The sequence below is a fragment of the Mustela putorius genome, unplaced genomic scaffold (genome assembly GCF_011764305.1).
Source record: "Mustela putorius furo isolate JIRA1106 unplaced genomic scaffold, ASM1176430v1.1 tig00000596_pilon_pilon_pilon, whole genome shotgun sequence".
Lineage (NCBI taxonomy): Eukaryota > Metazoa > Chordata > Mammalia > Carnivora > Mustelidae > Mustela > Mustela putorius.
In genome coordinates, this window is record NW_025421428.1 from 10,958,572 (window position 1) to 10,976,798 (window position 18,227).

The window sequence follows — 18,227 nt, forward strand, 5'->3', positions numbered from 1 at the left end:
CCCGGCAAAGCACGTTACCCCCTACAAATGTTTTCTCACCCAGGATCGTCTAAAAGTGGCAAATTCGAACACCTGACACTTGAACTCTCTACATACACTACCTGTTCTCTCTTCGGCTACTTCCGTTACTTACATGAGCATATCAATTATATGTTCTTTCTTAAGCATTCCAAAAGAAGAATTCTAACATCGAAACTAACAGCACAGGAATGATTACCACTTCATAATAAAAACGAGTCATTAGGATCGAAAATAAATCTGAGTACCCATAGGAAATCCCGGATTTTTGAGCCAAACGCCGTCTTCTGAAGTGGACAGTGATGGGCCCTCTACAAGAAGCACCATCACGGGGTGTGGTATCCTCATAACGATCAGACACCGGTTTTCCATCTTAAGCTGTAAGCCAGCCAGTTAGATCATTTAACATGGGAAACCGAAGCCTTTGAGAAAATACTTGCAAAGACTGCATTAGGTGCACCGCGAGACATCCGAGGAACTAGAAAGCGGTCAGTTTCAGGCAACAAGTATGGAGCCTTGGGAGCCACACATGTCAATAACACATGAGGGGACACAGAGCCAGCGGGTCCATGTGTTACTGCACGGCCACAGGTACGAACCTCAAGTACGAAGAAAGGGGACAGTGAAAATAAGTACAGAAGTAACGGTTGAATTATGGTCCGTGGAAAGTCACGGGACTACTTTGTGACCTCGCCCACACCCCGATGATTGTTTTGGTTCCCCAAGCTTCACGGCATGACCCCCTTACGGATCCATCTCTTTCACACGGGGGGGCGGGGGGGGGGGTGTCCTCGCACGATCTACACGACCGCCGTCTGTAAGAATGTCCTCCTGGGACCACGCTCTGCGGCTGTGGTTATGGGTGAGATTCTGCCCTAGAATCACACCCGTGGACATCTTCTCAGACGGCAGTCACGATCGGCAAAGAGCAGGCAGAGCCAAGCTCCGTCCACTGCCGTTTTGGGGAAGCCTGGTTGTTCTTGGGAAGTTGGTTCCTTTTTCCCACCCGAGCTTTCCAGATGAAGTAACTTGGGGCTGACTTTATAGTAATAACTTGGCTCTTCCCATGTCCAGGTCACCCAGGGGAGAATTTCGTTGCCGGGTCCCCAGTCTTGGTGCTGTCTGAGGGGTTAGTACCTGAGCCATGACTCAATGCCCTGGCCGTCACAGGTCAACTTACAACATAGTCCCTAGCTTCAAAAGCATACGTGGGTTTCCCTATTGTCCTCTTCATGAGTTCTTTGTGAAAACAGAAAGACTGAGTCTGCCAATAATCAGCAAGAGAACAAGATAAAATGAATAAAATTAAAGTGACCATAAAATTGTAACATCTGACAAACAATCAGTAAGGATTTTCCAAACCTTTTGATCAACTGCGATGGGATTTTTTTCCATGCCATGAAATCTAACACATGGGGGGCAATGGGCCCATATTTTAGAATTAGAAGGCCCTTGTCGAGACCAGAAAGAGAAATCTTAATTTAAGACTACAAAATTACATTTGTAAATTGCAAGCAGAGACCACACTGTCTGGTTTCATTTTTCCTTGTCTTAGGTAAAGATGAAGAAATGGTTAGGAAAGCTCGGTGGCATACTTTAGAAATGTTCAATGAAACAAGATTTTCTTACAGATGCCGGTGATTCACAACAACAAAAATATTTTATCCTGGTTCATTATTTAGACACAAAATCAGCTATGCTAAGAAATGTCTGCATAGGGGTCACACATTCGGATAATAGGAACAAAAACTGAAATCTGGATCTGAAAGCTGCAAAACACAATAAATTAATAGATGTGTTAAAATCACAGATCTGTTATTCTAGGTCACTTGTCCTATCTTTGGCACAACAGTCTTAAAGTTCTAAATGAGGTATAAAGGAAACAGAAGAACAGTATTGTTTTCATGACAGGCCCCCATAATCCGTGTACCTTCTCTGTTGAGATTGTTTTAAAATGAAATTTATTTCCCCAAACTTCAGATTTATTTTTCATTTTTGAACTTCCTAATTTTACTTCTGTGATGCATTTCCTTTTTTTTTTTTTTTTCTTTCTTTTTTGTTCACTTCTACTTCCTGAAGGAAGGGACCTCCAACCTGACCCTCACTGAGAACAGGCTGACCCAAAATGAAGGAAGCAGAAATATGTTTCTATTTATTCACTCATTCTTCTAGAACATCCTAGAACGTGTGTGTTAACTCTCAGGAAAACAAAGCAGGGAGAAAAAAAAAAATTTTTTTTTAACCGAGTTTTTGTTGAGCACAGATTTAAAGAGTAGGCAATAAAATTCATTTTGCTCATTTACAGTTTTTAAAAGAGGGATTTTCCTCTAAATCATCATAATAACCCATTCCTCATCCCCCCCCTTTTTTAAAGGGGTATATTTTTCCTAGCCGTCTTTCTCATACACTTATTGATTACTGACATTCTTTGGTCTTTCCCCAAACATTTAGAGAACATCATGAAATACAGATTCAGAAAACCATTTGCAACCAACACACTGTGGTGGTGTTGAGGGAATGACACAGACACAGAAACGAACGGTAAACAATCACAAATATTCCGCATACTCCATCGTGAGATTCCAAAAGACCATGCAGAGGTACTTGTTAGAAACAGAATAAACGAGTGCTTTGGTAAAGGTCTTGCAAGTGGCCGAGAGATGGGTTAACTGACTTACAGTTAACATAAAACTTTAAAGTGTTGCAAAAACACCCTGGCCAGATGCTGGACATTCTTCCAGGAGTAAGTGGGATGGCAGGGGAGTTTTCAAAGCCAGCCTGATCGAGCCCGGAACTGGGATCTCATTATAGAGCTCAACGCGGTCCATCACCCACTTCCGAAGCTACGCCCTGCCTTCTAACAACGGCTCTCTTGGAATCTTGAGGAAATTACATTGCTAATTCTTAACCTGATATGCTGGGGAACCTTAAGACGAGATAATTTCGCCGACTATCTGTATCCTTTACAGAATGGGGGGGGGGGGTTGTCCCTCTTTCTACTTATTTACTTATTTTAAAAATACGGGATGCTTCGAGAATTTGCATGTCATCTGTGCTCATCTCCTCTGTATCATTCCAATTTTAGTATATGTCCCACCCCTCGTTTTAGTCCCAGCTATTATACATTGATACTCTTTTTTACCCAAAGGAAGGGAAGAGTAAAAATTATGTTTCTACAAGAACACGTCCCACAGCCACTGCCTTGCAGCCCCCACAGATTGGGATAAAAGACCTTACTGGGTCCACGTGTCCATTTACTCCTGACCGCCATGCCTCGATCTGGGGATGGCTCTGACTACATGGATCAGTTCGGTTTATTTGGGAGGCTCCAAATGACTTTATTCCACTTTTGTCCTCGCAACCAAACGGGAAACTCCTTTTGGTTCCTGGATCAGCTGCACAAAACCCTGTGCGTCTGGCACAGGTGTTCCTAACCGAACGGGCAAGCTTGAGACGAGAGGATGTCCACTACCAAGTCAACCCTGTCCTAGCGGATGCTCCCCGAGTGTGGACGTCACAGCACCTCGGACGACGAGCACGCTATCTGACTTCACCTCTTCCTAACCTCATCTTTTGGGGCCTCGGTTTTCTTACCAGTAAAATAAGGATGTCATAGTGCCCAGGCTCACAGGGCAGTCAAAGACAACCACGGAACAGAGTCTGGTCCCCCATCAGCGCTCAGTAAATGTCAGCTGCTTATTATCTCCACCTCTAACGATAAATCTGGCCTTAGGCCTCTTCCAGCCAACGTTTTCTCACTATCTTCTAAGTTCCCCAACACAGCTCAAGAAACCACCGTAACCTCGGACATTTCCCCCTCGAACCTTGAGGCTTAGCTCAGACAGAAGCAGCTCTGTGACCCTCATGCTGTTCTCAGCAACCATCAAGCAAATGTTTTCTGCATCTACAGTGACTTCCAATTCCTCATCTCGGATGTCGCTGGCTTTGGAAACCGAATCTAAGCTTCCTTTTTGGGTAAAATCAAGGTAGAACATTAATGACTTAGATGTTTTCAAAGGGAAGTGGAGAAAGCCTTTCTGAAATGTGCTCGAGACCCAGAGGACTCTGGGCCGGCCGGCTCGCTTTCTCTTCTTCTTTCTATCCACTCTGCTTCCTTCTTACTTCTCTCCTCCCCCGCTGGGGTTCTTCTTTCTAGCTACGGTGAAGCCCAGGTCCTTACTGTTCCGTGTTATGGGAAAACACAATGGATTCATTCACAAACAAAATAAGTCATGCAGAACGACACATGCGCCCAGAGCGCACAAGAGACAGGATTCCAGAGCAGAACTTACCCCACGCTTTAGGCTCCTGAAGCAGTGGATTTTGGGTTTGGAGACCATGAACTCGTTGAAGCGATGGGAGAGGGGTTCCTTTTGCTGCTTGGGAGACTGGGGGCCGTTGGGAACAGCAGAGGGTGAGGCAGAGGCAGGGGGGGGAGGGGGAGGCTGATGGGGGGATGTTAAAAGGGACATAAGCTACATGTAAGATGGAGCAGTGAGAGTAAAATCAGAAACAAGAAGATAAGACACAAAACAAAATAAGCATCAAATCATATTTGAAATCCAAAGCAAGTAAAACACAAACGATTACATATTTAGGCCATGGTCCAAAAGAAAACATGTAGAACATGACGAAAAGTGGAGGTTTTAGTCAGTAAAGCGACGGAAGAAGAGCAAGAAATCTGCGATCAGAAGCTCATGCAGGCTCTCCCATGCAAAACTACGTTAGTTACGCTCAACCAGTTAAGGCCAGAAAAGGGTCAAGATTTCTAAACCACCTAAAACCACCAGAGCTGGATGGGACAACATAGAGGACCTTAGATGCCAAAGTTGTCAAAACAGCAAGACAGTCTTTGGGAAATTAAATATGCAGTTATTCTCGGGAGAGCGTAGTAAGGGTGCCTGGACCACACGGGACGCCCAGGTCAGCGCTGTCCCGCGCCTACGACCGCGCTACCAAAAGAAAACGCAAAATGTTCATGGAGGCACATGTTAACGTGAAGTCAAAACCCAAGCTATTAACCCATGGACACGATTTCGAATCAGAGCTGCTGATCAGCTGTTAGGAGAAATCCCGCACAGCACCCCTCTCCCAGCCGAGGGGACCAGGCGGCTAGTGGACTTAGCGGTGAAAGGCGTGATGGGAGATGGCCAAGAGGTCAGTAGAGGTCAGTGTTAGTGTGGATGGCAGGAGTCAGGTGGCAATGCATCCGAAATAAGACAAACGGCCATGGCAAAGGGACCACCACCAAAGAGAAATCATGGTTCTTAAATAGCACGCTAGCTCTTTTTTTGCATTCTGTGAACTACAGGCTTACATTCTTTAGTTTGGTTTGATTTTGTTTTTTAAAGACTAACCGAGACAATCGCCACACTTTATAAAATTCATTTCACGCTGGGTCCAACCATCAGTACCTTATTTTTTTTGATGAAAGGCCATAGCTTTCCTTTGGATTTGCCACCAAACTTGAGCTCTGGTTTGCCTTCTCCTCGGGAATTCGAGAGGCTGTTATCCGACACAGTGCGTTTCATCGGCTGGGTGTAATCCTCAAATTCGATGTCCCCGGGAGGCTCAAACCCGGACTTATAAGCTTCTATTACCAGTTGGGAATCCTGAAATTATAGCCATCAAACACAAATGCATGCAGACACGTGCGAATACTTTTTACACAACGAATTATGATGGCCCCATACAGAGGCTATCGTAAAGAACTTTATCTCTATAGTTATCTACAGAATTATATCTACATTGATTGGTAACAGAGTTTTTCTAATGGTAGTTTTTAAAAGATTTTATTTATTTATTTATTTATTTGTCAGAGAGAGAGAGAGAGCACAAGCAGGTAGGGTGGCAGGCAGAGGCAGAGAGAGAAGCAGGCTCCCCGCTGAGCAGAGAGCCAGATGCGAGACTCGATCCCAGGACCCTGGGATCACGACCCAAGCCAAAGGCAGATGCTTAACCGACTGAGCCACCCAGGCGTCCCTAGTTTTATCATTAGAAAGAATAAGCACTATTTGTAAAGCTACAAGTCTAGCTGGATGGGAAGATACTCTCAACAGCCATTTTTCTGCAGCTGGAGAAACAAATATTAAGTAAGAAGGACTCTGCTAAAAGCAGAGAAAAAAGAGCCACTGTTAGGCACTTCCCTTGAAAAATACAGTAATACAAAAGTGTGGTTCTCACCAGGAGTTCTTAAGGTAGTTTAGCATACACAAAATCAAATCAAAGAGTAGGTAATCTCTATCACTTCTTTGGTTCATCGTGGTTCAGGGATATTAATTTTAATAGATATATAATGATATAATATATAAAAATAAATATATATAATAATATAACATATTAAATTATATTTATTGTAGGATTTTCCCTTATGGATACATTTGTTCTTAGACTCTCCCCCATCCACATGCAAGCTCTCGTCTGTTTTTCCTCTGTTGTATCCCTAGACCGAGATGGTGCCGGCGAGAACCGTGTGCAATAAATGTTTGCTGAAAAAATTCAACGAACCGAATGCCTACTCCACAGGCCCCTGAGTCCAAGCACTCTGCTAGGAACTCTGGGTGCTACACCTTCTCAGGGTTTGTCTGTGGTACAGACAAACGTGTAAGGCAATCATAACCAGAATGTCATAGACAGACAGGCAGATAGATACATACATAAAGCATTACAAAAGCACATGTGATTTGTAGTAACAATTGAAATCAATGATCAACTGACTTAAAAAAAAGGACACTACAGAAGACCATATGGAAAGATCTCAATTCTTCATATAAGCCCACAGTCGGTAGGGTATATAGCTATTTTAGTTATCCCTTACTCTGGAGATGGGCCACAGACTGCCAACTGTCTTCCAATAGCCAACTGTCTTTTCTTCTCAGGAATAGGAACCCTGATTTTAAGTTGCACACCCTGCCACCTACCTGAAGGCTTCATTCCCCAGCCTTCTGGGCAACAGGAGGTGGCCACCTAAGTTTTGACCTCTGAGATCTCTGAGATGCAGCCAGGATGGTGTGTAATTTTAGGAAGACTCTTTAAAGGGATAGCACGGGCCTTTCTCCATATTCTGCTTTCTGGAATTTGGATGTGATAGTTGGCGCTCCAGAAGCCATGCAGAGTTTGAAGGTCACACCATCCAAAGCTGTGAACTAGGAGGAGCCCGAGTCCCTGAGAACTTACAGACCAGCTGTCCAGCCGGGGCTGAGCCCTTTGCCTGCAGACATCTTTCACGTGAGAGGAAAAACCAACCGCCCTGTGTAAGACACCACTGTTCCCGTTACGGTTAAACATATGCAAGCAGGTTCAGATCTACAAGCCCAGGTGTGCCAGTGACTCACTGATGTGCTCTAATGAAACATGGTCATTTGATATAAATGGAAATTAACCATACACAAATAAACCAGTTTGACCTTTTCAGTAACCACGTGATTCTGAGACTGTATCAAGGGGCAGAGGGGACATCCAGTTTGTTGGAGAAGGGGCTGACAGAGCGGGGAGCTTTCCGTCCTTCTGTCCCACTCAAATAATTATTCAATCACCTCTTTCAACTCTTTGCTCAAATGTAACCTCTTGGTGGAAGAGCCAGCCCCGTCCCCTCCGGCACTTTCTAGCATTCTTTTCCTACCTCACGATTTCCCCCAAATGCTCATCCCATGTGCACACTCTAAAAAATAGATTCTCATTTATTTTGCTATGGTCTGTCCCTTGAGAGTGAGTGAGTGAGTGAAAGGATTCGAACATTGCCAGAAACGGTGCTTGTTTTAGAAATAAAAAGCACAAGGTCGGGGGGAGGGGCCTAAGGGAAAGCACATGGCTTCGGAACCAGATGGACACATTCACTGTGTGGCCCTGGGCAAGGCTGTCACCTCCCTGGGTTCAAGGTTCTCCTCGGTGGGTCGTGGTGAGCACCCCCTGCACGGAAGGAAGTAGGTGTGCAGTAAGTGTTCGGGGAGCCGTGTCATGAAATACCATCAACGTTTCTCAAGATGAAAATTTTGAAGGCCAGCAGCTAAACACGAAGACGTGGAGATGACAAGTGTGTGAGCAAAGAAAAGCTAGACTAAAAACGGCAAAGAATCAAAAGCAGCAACACCACAGCTACCTTAGCTACGAGCTGAACCTGCACAAGAAGATAAACTCGAGACGCACCAGGAGAACAGAGCAGGATGTCTGGAAAGAGAAAGGGAACGTGCCAGGAAAGGTGATCTGCTTGGATTAAGAAATATCTGACCCTTGAATTCTCAAAAAAGAGCAAAATGAAACATTCATTCAAGGACACACCTGAAGGAGGCCGAGGGAATGAGCCATGCAGATGTCTGTGGGAGGAATACTCCAGGCAGAGGGAACACAGTAGGAGCATACTTGGGGAGTTTCTGAGGAACAGCAGGCTGCTGTGGCCACAGCACGGGGGAGAATACAGAAGAGGTGACATCAGACAGATAAATAGGGAGGGAGCGTGTTCCAGATCGTTCAGGGCTTTGAGCCCACAGTGGTTCTGACTTTTCCTGTAAGACGGAAGCTCACGGAGGTCTCTGAACAGAGGAGACCCGTGATCTAACTTATTGTAAAGGAAGCCCTCTGGTCTCTGTGTTAAGAATGGCGGGGGGAGGGGGCAAAGGTAGGGAGACATCAGGCATCTCCTGCAGTAATCCAAGCTGCTCCTGCACAACCCAACTCATGGAGATCTTGGATCAGGAGGGTAACAACAGAGGAGGTAAGCTCTGTGGGTTCTTAATGTATTTTGGAGGTAAAGCCAAGAGGATTGGCTGATAAATTAATGCAGGTGTCAGAAAAAGATCTTGACTCCAGAAGGATGGAAATGCCATGACGGAGACAGTGAAGACTATGAGAGGTGCAAGTTTGGCAAGACAGATCGGGAGTTCCCCCTTGGGTACGCTGAGCTTGAGGAACGGAGTAGAATCCAAGTGGAGAAGCCACCTGGCAGCTGAATGTATGAACCTGCCGTGGAGGGACAGGTCCAGGCTGGGCATGTCACACGTGTGATTCAGAGTTGAGATGGGACTTCACGCTCCGAAAGTCTATGGGTCACTCCAAGGAGCAAAGGCATAAAGTACATAGGTCCAAGATCAATGCCCAGAGGTGCACCCAAGTTAGATATAAGAAGAAGAAGAAGAACAAGCAAAGGAGACTGAGTCAGTAAGGGGAAAAGCCATCACAGTGTGGCTTCCTGGGACTCAAGTGAAGGAACAGCAGGTAGGAGAGTGGTCGAGTGGGGGCCGGTGCTGCTAACAGTTTAAGTTCTTGAATAAGAACTTGAACGCAGACCTAGAAGAGACCCTTGTAATTAGCATGAAGGTCATAGGTGAAAAAGAATGATCAGTGATAGAACAGGAAAACAAGTCTCCCATAATGGGAGAAATGTCCTATAAATCTAGGGAGCTCACAATTTCCCAGATAAAACTGATGAAGGGAAACCATCATTCAGACATGATCTTGTAAAATTGTGAAGTTTCAAGGAAGAAGACATTTCTAAGCTTCTAATATAAGAAGTTAAAATCAGGCTTGTTTTGGGGCACCTGGGTGGCTCAAGTGGGTTAAAGCCTCTGCCTTCAGCTCAGGTCATGATCCCACCATCCAGAATAGAACCCCAAGTTGGATTCCCTGCTCAGAAGGGAGCCTACCTCTCCCTCTACCCCTCCCCCTGCTCATGCTTTCTCTCTCTTGAATAAATAAATAAAAATCTTTAGAAAAAAAGAAAAAAATGACTTTGTCTGAAACGGATGATGAAGAGATGTCCAAAATTGATGAAGTAACAGTGGCAAGAAAATGAAAAAAACCGGACTGCCTGGGGGCATGACCAGTCACATGTGTCTCAACCAAGACATGTGTTCAGCATAAGGAAAGTATGGTTTGATCACCTGCGACTCCTTCTTAGCATAATGTAGTTTTGTGAGGTAAACACCATTAATTAATAAGCACTAGAAATTTTCCCCAAAAATGTTAGCTGAAATCACCGAAGATGGAAGCTCCAGGTTAACAGATGTTAATAAAATAGAGATCAGGGAATCCTAAAATAAAAAAAATAAATAATGCTTGCTACTAGAACCATTCCTCCTACAAACACTTATTAGTTAACATATTTGAAGTATTTCTGCACATTGGGTCGATAATTATTTTTTTACACAGATGGCCTTAAATATGGTAATACACCTAGAACATCCTTAGAGGAAGAATCTATACACTAAGGCATGTTCACAGGAAAGATGGCTTTGATCTCTTGCCTAGACTCATTTTAAGACGCTCTTACGACAAATAATACTTATGACATTGCTTTTTCTTAGATATTTGGTTTTACAAATTAATGAAATGTTTGTAAAAGCCTATGTTGGTGTCCTAGCTGATATTTTTGTTGAGGGAAATAGGTTTCTAGGAAAGTAATCCGAATGAATGATACTGGCCCTGAGTAGTGTTCTCAGACAGAGACGACAGTGCCCCAAAGGGGACATGTGGTAACATCCAGAGACACTTCTGACCGTTACAACCAGGGAAGGGTGCTAACGGCATTTGGTTAGTAGAGGACACAGGTGTTACTAACCACCCTGTAGCACTCAGGACAGGCCCCTACAGTAGAGAATTTTCCGGCCAGCAAAATGTCAACAGTGCCCTACAGAACCAGATCCCGGCATGGGGGTAACTCGGCCAACTGACCATTCTGCAATGGCTCAGACTTATCTGTGTTCTCTGGAAAAGAAATTCGGGAGCTACATCCAGAAGACTGAAGGCACAACAGAACACTCGAAAGTGCTGTTACTACTGCTGCAAAGTACTCGCGAACCCTGGGAGGAGCCACCCATCTCGAGATGATTCGCTGTGGACGGCGGCGAAGAAACAATGGAACCAGAAACCCTTCGTTGTAGATCATGTCCAAACTGGAATACTTACGTTCTTCTGATCGATGGACTCCGCTGCCTTCACGATTTCATCCAAGCACTTCCCAATGATGGGGATCACCTGCCGATCGACCTCCGCGTACGTCTTCATCGACTCCCCGATCCTTACTATCCTCCTCTCCTCCATCTCCTGTATTTTCTGCAACATTAGATTTTGCACGAAATTAATCGGGTCCACTGTGACTCACGGGAATTGTTTGCAGCAGTACTGTCACCTTGAGCAAATCGTCTGGGATGGGAACAGCCAGACGGTAGGGTTGGAGTGGATGACCGGCTCCCTCTTCACCGGCTGCACACGTATGTTAGAGTGGTCAGGCTGTCCAAATGTGTACCTTCCAGGGTTCCTCTCCAATTTCAGAGAGAACCCCAAGCTCAAGTGCTTCTATCACTGATGTCACTTGGGGACACACCAAACATCTCCCTACCTTTGACTGGGGTAATTAGTTTACCAAAAGCCTGGTGTTGGTTAATGGTCTCAACCCAACACGGGCTGAGAGGTAACTAGTGTATCTTCCGCCTGCGAGCTGGAGGCTCTTGTATGTGGTAGGTGTAGACACGAAGAAGCAAATACTTGTTACTTTTTCCACAACCGGACACAAGTGGTGAAAGATTCACAAAGTGGGAGAACATGTCTCCAACTCTACTCATGCCACTTCTGACAACCTAGAGTAGCCCAAAAGAAAAACAATCCAAAGACAAGGACTGTATTTGTTCAAATCCTGTAACTGTATGAATTCTATTAGGACTCCTAAAATTAAGTTGGCATTTTGTGATCTGAATGCTCCTTTTAGCAAAGAGGGCGCTAATCTCAGAATTGCACTTCTAAGACTGGCAAAGAAAGGCTACAGGCGTGAACGGAGGACAACTGCAAAGGTCACTGACCTTGAGATTCATATTATATATAATAATACAAATTATAATATGTAATATTATATTTCATCTTATTGCCAGTCAATGCCATAAATAGATATCTATATCTATCAATATCTATATAGATAGATATAGATATATATATATCTTTCTTTCTTTCTTTTTTTTTTTTTAAGGAGGCGCCAAGCCCAGAGCAGACCCCAACACAGAGCCTGAACTCATGACCCTGAGCTCAAGACTTGAGGTCAAGAGTCAAATGCTTAACCGACAGAGCCACCCAGGCACTCCCTGGATGCTTCAAAAGTGGCTTCACTTGGAGGGAATTTAGAATTCTGTAAATGCTCCGAACGTAAGCCCAGCCATCAGGATTCCAAAGACACGAGTCTCTAAAGGCAAAGCCGATCTGAGAGGCCTGAATGACTTACCTGAAATATGTTGGGGATGTGAGTATAGTAATACTCGTGCTGCTCGTGGTTGAACTTCTGGAGGATGGATGAGTAATCAGCTTTGCTGTCCTCTGCCATCTGGTGTCGTACTTGAGCCTGCTGTCGCGCCTTGGGGCAAAAAATGAGAAGACCCCCATGTTTACATAGGATAAGAGTCTAGAATTGCAAACCAGAGGGGTCTGCAGTCCACTTTACCTCCAATGTGTTCTACCAGGCAGGTGTTATTTTCTAGAAATTGTTTGGAATTTGAATTTCGTTTAGGTAAGGTTGTGTACCCTAGTTTTTCACCAACCCTACCCTTCTCTGTCTTCACTTGGCATCACTTTCTAGTTTGACCCAAGTGTCTCTCTTCTTTATTGTCTGCACTTGGCCCAATTCACATATTTATCTTACCTAGGTGGGCCTTGTGGGAACCTATGCTTATATATATATTTTTATGCTATGTACATATACTTTATATTATATATATGTGTGTGTGTATGTATGTATGTATGTATATGTGTGTGTGTGTGTATATATATATATTTTTTTCCTTTTCCTTAAGGAGGGGATGAGGGAATCTATTAATTTTTTAAAAGATTTTATTCATTTATTTGAAAGAGAGAGAGAGTGCACAGAGAAAGAGTGAGAGGCAAAAGCAAGATTCCCTATTGAGGGACACCTGGATGGCTCAGTCATTAGGCATCTGCCTTTGGCTTGGGTCATGATCCTGGGGTCCTGGGATAGAGCCCCGCATTGGGCTCCCTGCTCCCTGCTTCTCCCCCTCTCACTCCCCCTGCTTGTATTCCTCCTCCTGCTGTCTTTTTCTCTGTCAAATAAATAAATAAAATCTTAACAAAACAAAACAAAACAAAAACAATTCCCTGTTGAGCAGGAAGCCCGATGAGGGGCTCAATCCTAGAACCCTGAGATCATGACCTGAGCTGAAGGCAGATGCTTAACAAATTGAGCCACCCAGGGGCCCCAATCCATAAATTTTTTTTATCCAATTCTCAGTGGGGTTCATGAATTACAAAGGCACAGGAGCCCTGATCTAAACAGACCTTTCTAATAATCTCTGCAATGTTTATTATTTTTAAATTATTTTTATTTATTTATTATTTTTAAACATGTTTATTTATTTATCAGAGAGCGAGCGAGCACGAGCAGAGGGAGAAGCAGGCTCCCCACTGAACAGGGAACCCGATGCGGGACTCGATCCCAGGATCCTGGAATCATGACCTGAGCTGACGGAGATGCTTAACTAACTGAACCACGCGGGGGTCCCTATTTTTTTTTTTTTTTTTAAGTAATCTCTACACTCAGTGTGGGCTTGAACCCAGAGATCAAGAGTTGCACGCTCCACAACTGTGCCAGGGAAGCATGCAGATGCTTACTTTCAGTATACATTTTTTTTAAAAGATTTTATTTACTTGATAGAGATCACAAGTAGGCAGAGAGGCAGGCAGAGAGAGAGAGACAAGGAAGCAGGCTCCCTGCTGAGCAGAGAGCCCAATGTGGGGCTTGATCCCAGGACCCTGAGATCATGACCTGAGCCGAAGGCAGAGGTCTTAACGCACTGAGCCACTCAGGCGCCCTGCAGAATTGATTTTAAAGCTTGAACAGAAAGCCTGTGAACTCTGACGTCATCTACAAATACCACTGATGGCTACGCTGGTGAGCCCACTGTGGACTCATCTAGCGCTTTGGATATGTTTTCAAAAATATGACCTCCTGAATCTCTAAATGACTCTGAGCTTCCTGCAGGGCAAAAACTAGCCCCTGCCAGATGCAGAAGTGGCTTGGCCTGCAGGTGACTTGGCCGGCTACCCCACCAAGCCAAAAACACAACAGGAAAAGGGCCTTGTTCCAGCGTAACTACAGGAACTTTTTGTTTCTTTTTCGTTTCGTTTTACTAAACCCACTCATATTTTATTTTTATTTTTTCAAAGATTTTTATTTATATTTGACAGACAGAGATCACAAGTAGGCAGAGAGGCAGGCAGAGAGAGAGAGAGAGGAGGAAGCAGACTCCCGGCTGAGCAGAGAGCCCGACGCGGGGCTCGATCCCAGAACTCTGGGATCATGACCTGAGCCGAAGGCAGAGGCTTTAACCCAGTGAGTCACCCAGGCACCCCAAACCCACTCATATTTTAAAAGGACAAAAAAGAACACCGACATGCTCAAAAGGAAAAGTCGACGGCCCACTTGCTGTCTGATCATCGGTAGTGTCCACGACCAGATTTTGCGCATCTCGGTGTTCCTTATGGTTTCCTGCCTCTGGGACTCGGAGGGTTCATCTGATTTTCACTTCCTTGACACTTTTCCACTCATCTGCATGATGGTGAAAGCCCAGCGTGGTCATTCACTGCTGCCTCCTTCATTCTCTTCTCGAACACTTCTCAGAGGTTAACCATCTAAATATTTCCAAACTGATTTCCTTATTACCTGAAGTTCAAACTTTGAAGTTCTCAAGGCCTTTCGGAATCTCAAAACCAGTTTTACCCCCTTCTCATCTCCCCTTGGTTAGTTCAATGGCCATATTCGTCCTCTTTGTTGGCAGTATTTTATTTTTTTTAAAGATTTTATTTATTTATTTGACAGAGAGATCGATCACAAGTAGGCAGAGAGGCAGGCAGAGAGAGAGGAGGAAACAGGCTCTCCCTGCTGAGCAGGGAGCCCGAAGCAGGGCTCAATCCCAGGACCCTGAGATCATGACCTGAGCCGAAGACAGAGGTTTCATAGGCTTTAACCACTGAGCCACCCAGGCGCCCCTGAGGGCAGCCTTTTAACTTCCTCCTATGGCCATACACTCTGGCTTCTGCTTCTACCGTGTCCACTAGTAACTATAATAATCTGGTCCCCAAAATGTTAAGTCCCCAGCTCCCCTCAAAAATCCATGCCCTTCCAGTCTACACTAGCTCTCCTCTGTTTCAATCATAGCTTCCCCACCTACGTGCACACCATCTGTTCCCCTACTGCTTCCAACGCAAAGAGCCTTTTAACCCTTTCAATTACTTAAGAGTTTAACATGTATCACTTTGTTATGAATATGGAAAAAACAAAACAAAACAAGGAAACTCCGAGGTAGACCTCAGATTTCTAAAAAATTCTCTATTTCCTTTACAAAACTTCCTCAGAAATAGTCTTACCAAAATTCAAGGGGGAGGGGGTGGGTTGTTTCCTCATCTCCTCTGTAAATAAAAGTAACAAGACAGGAGTCCCCTTATTTATTTTGGGGGATATTATTCTAAGTTGCTGAGTTTTTTAAATAGTGTAAGGTCTGACACAGAGAGCAGAATGTCATCATTATGCATGTGTAGGTTTGCACGTACAGACCTACACACACACACACACACACACACACACACACACATACCACGAGCAGACACAAGCTTCCTGGCGATTAACCCATCACACTAACCATGGAATGTTTTACTCATGAGAACCGGCGGGCGCCCTGCTGGAGGTACCCCACCACCCTCTGGTTGGAAGTGGCCATGGTCCTCTTCTCTCAGTTCCCCTAAATCTCTAATAATAATGTGTTCACTTGGGTTATATAACCGCTTTTGTAAGCACATTAACTCATAACCATTTTGCGATGCCCTTTACAAGCTTTATCTGCAGTGATTCCGAGACATAACCAGGGAGCCCCTAGACTGTGGAAGAAGCTGAAATTGGGAAAAACGTGTAAAACTCCAGCCCTGGAATGCTAGTCGTGTAGAAGAAAACAAATCAGACAATCAGAGGGAACAGGTCTACCTTTTATGTTAAAGAAGCATGATCTCTCTGCGAGTTTTTCTTCAATGCAAAAATGTGGACATAAGGTTGCAAAGTGTGTATTTCTTATAGTCTCTGTTGAAATTTTTCTAGAGTCTTTCTCTTCCCCCACCCCCTCTCACACTTAAAAGCAGTAAAATATTGTCACACATCAAATTCTGCAGGGCTGAGGCACGAAGACAGGACAGTCTTGTTCTCAATCCCAGCGTCCAGCTGCTTTGAATTAATACCCACTTTTGAATCCCAGGCCCAGGAATGTGCCATTGTTCTGAGCGAGTTTTACTATGGAAAATCTATTTTTGTTTAGTAAAGCTGTTATATTTATTTTGCAATGGAACCGAGAAAGAGTCTTTCTCTAAACCTAGGGCTGAGTCAGTTACTCATTAGAAATACATTTTTAAAAATATCTTTAAAAGGGCTTTCGAAAACTCTGGAGTAACTGGCAAGTAACAAGATACTTTGAGAGAGTGCATCTCCTAGTCTAAGACTAAAGGAAGACTGTAAACATCACTCTTTCTCTCTCTGTTAAGTCAGTCTAAAAATAGTGACTATTATCTTCAAGAGGTACTTCCTTCCCAGGCCACACCATAAGCTGTATCTTGCAATTAAATTAAAGTTCTCATTCTAAGAATACAGGACGCTGCATCTCAGAGCAACAAGACTATAGGGCAGAGGGAAGTTCAGAGGATTTTTTTTTTAATGAGTCAGTCATAGAATTTAGAGAAAATATTCTAAAAAAGTACAGAATGGCCACAATCGCCTAAGGCTGTAAATCACAGCCATCCTTGAATGAGATCTAGACCACTTTCGCCGTCAATCAGAAAGACCGAATTTAAACTTTAGAATTTCTTTGACAGACCCTTGGGAATCTCCCCCAAATCAGTCCAAACAGGCCCATGTATGTTATCGCTTGGGCATGACTTCACTGACTTTTCACACCCTCCCCACTCCAAGTCCTGCGGGAAGAAAGCTGGATGCCCCAAAAGGTCAGAGTTGCAGTTTCTAAATAAAGAAAACAATAATTTAGAAACTCTGTTGCAGCCTGATGCTTCTAAATCCTAATGGGTTTAAAGATAAAAATACTGTAATCCATTTAGTTAGTTAAATTTAGACTATTAGCCCTGGCCAAACTGTGCTGCGACTTCCTGTCCAGTTCAGTGTTATTTTCTCCCTTAATGTTGCAGATATGAGGGGAGGAAGCAACGCTCGCTGCTGCCGGTCTCAGCCGTCAGGAGCAGAGGGCACAGGCGTCCTAAGAAATGTGTTCGCTCTCCAGCGGGGCACACGGTCGATTGGCTGAAGAAATTAGACACTCACGTCTCTTCTGAGGGCCGCTCATGGCTTTTGACCTTTTCACAGAAATGGTCAAAGATGCCCTGATTCCATTTATGTATTTACTATAAATAAATAATAAGGTTTATTAATTTTTTGAACATGGCTGCAGACCTCCCGCATTTTTATATACACGGTTGTTGCTTGAGTGATAAGCCATTTCCTGCAGTGGCGTTCAGAGGTTTTGGAAAGCCATTCTTTTCCTTTGTTAAACGCATGTTATAGAACACATTTACAAGGCCCATCCTTTACCCCCCAAATCTGGGGACAGCAGTGTGAAATAATTCACAGTTACCACTGGTATCTCCAACGACAGTAAAGGTTTTCCCGAGCAGCGGTTCTATCAATGTTTTATTTCATCATTATAATAAAGAGACACCAAGTGTATTTTAGGCTGCATGGAAAAGGGGGCTAAATTGAGATTTTTACTGGGAATTCATGATTTTTGCACCACTGCCAGGCTACCCATCATTATTATCCAGGAGCTGGAGACGCGGGGCAGCTCCGGGTCTTGGCCGCCATCACTGGGATCCAGAAGGGTACACAGCCAGGGCTGCAGGTGCAGCCAGGATCCAGTGGGGCTCTTGGCTCCAAATTCACCCCTCTTCCAACTAAGCCACTGACTTAACATTGTGGATAAAACTGGGGAGCCTGGCGGGTTTAGTCGGTAAAGCAAGTGACTCTGGATCTCGGGGTTTGAGTTCGAGCCTCACGCTGGGTGCTGTAGAGATGACCTAAAAAAGTAAAGTCTTAAAAAATATATACAGTGGATACAATTAAACTAATAAAATTCAATAACCTGGGTTATCCAGCCTTTCTCTACCTTTAGTTCTTTTTTTCACCCGATTACCCAAATTTGCTTGCTGTAAATAATTCCAATTTACAGAACTGTGGG

General features: G+C 44.2%; 1 protein-coding gene across 13 annotated transcripts in view; it reads right to left on the bottom strand.

Moving 5' to 3' along the window:
- Positions 1-18,227, bottom strand: part of FNBP1 (formin binding protein 1) — a 143,465-nt gene that overhangs the window by 22,883 nt on the left and 102,355 nt on the right. For 4 of the 13 annotated variants that reach the window (XM_045082583.1, XM_045082595.1, XM_045082585.1 and 1 more), the window contains exons 7-10: positions 12,221-12,349; positions 10,918-11,064; positions 5,433-5,630; positions 4,311-4,493 (exon numbers count right to left, since the gene is read on the bottom strand). In XM_045082583.1, the coding sequence (XP_044938518.1) occupies positions 4,311-4,493; positions 5,433-5,630; positions 10,918-11,064; positions 12,221-12,349 (657 nt within the window). The remainder of the gene's footprint in view (positions 1-4,310; positions 4,494-5,432; positions 5,631-10,917; positions 11,065-12,220; positions 12,350-18,227) is intronic. The other 9 variants (XM_045082594.1, XM_045082593.1, XM_045082592.1 and 6 more) reach the window with 3 other exon arrangements.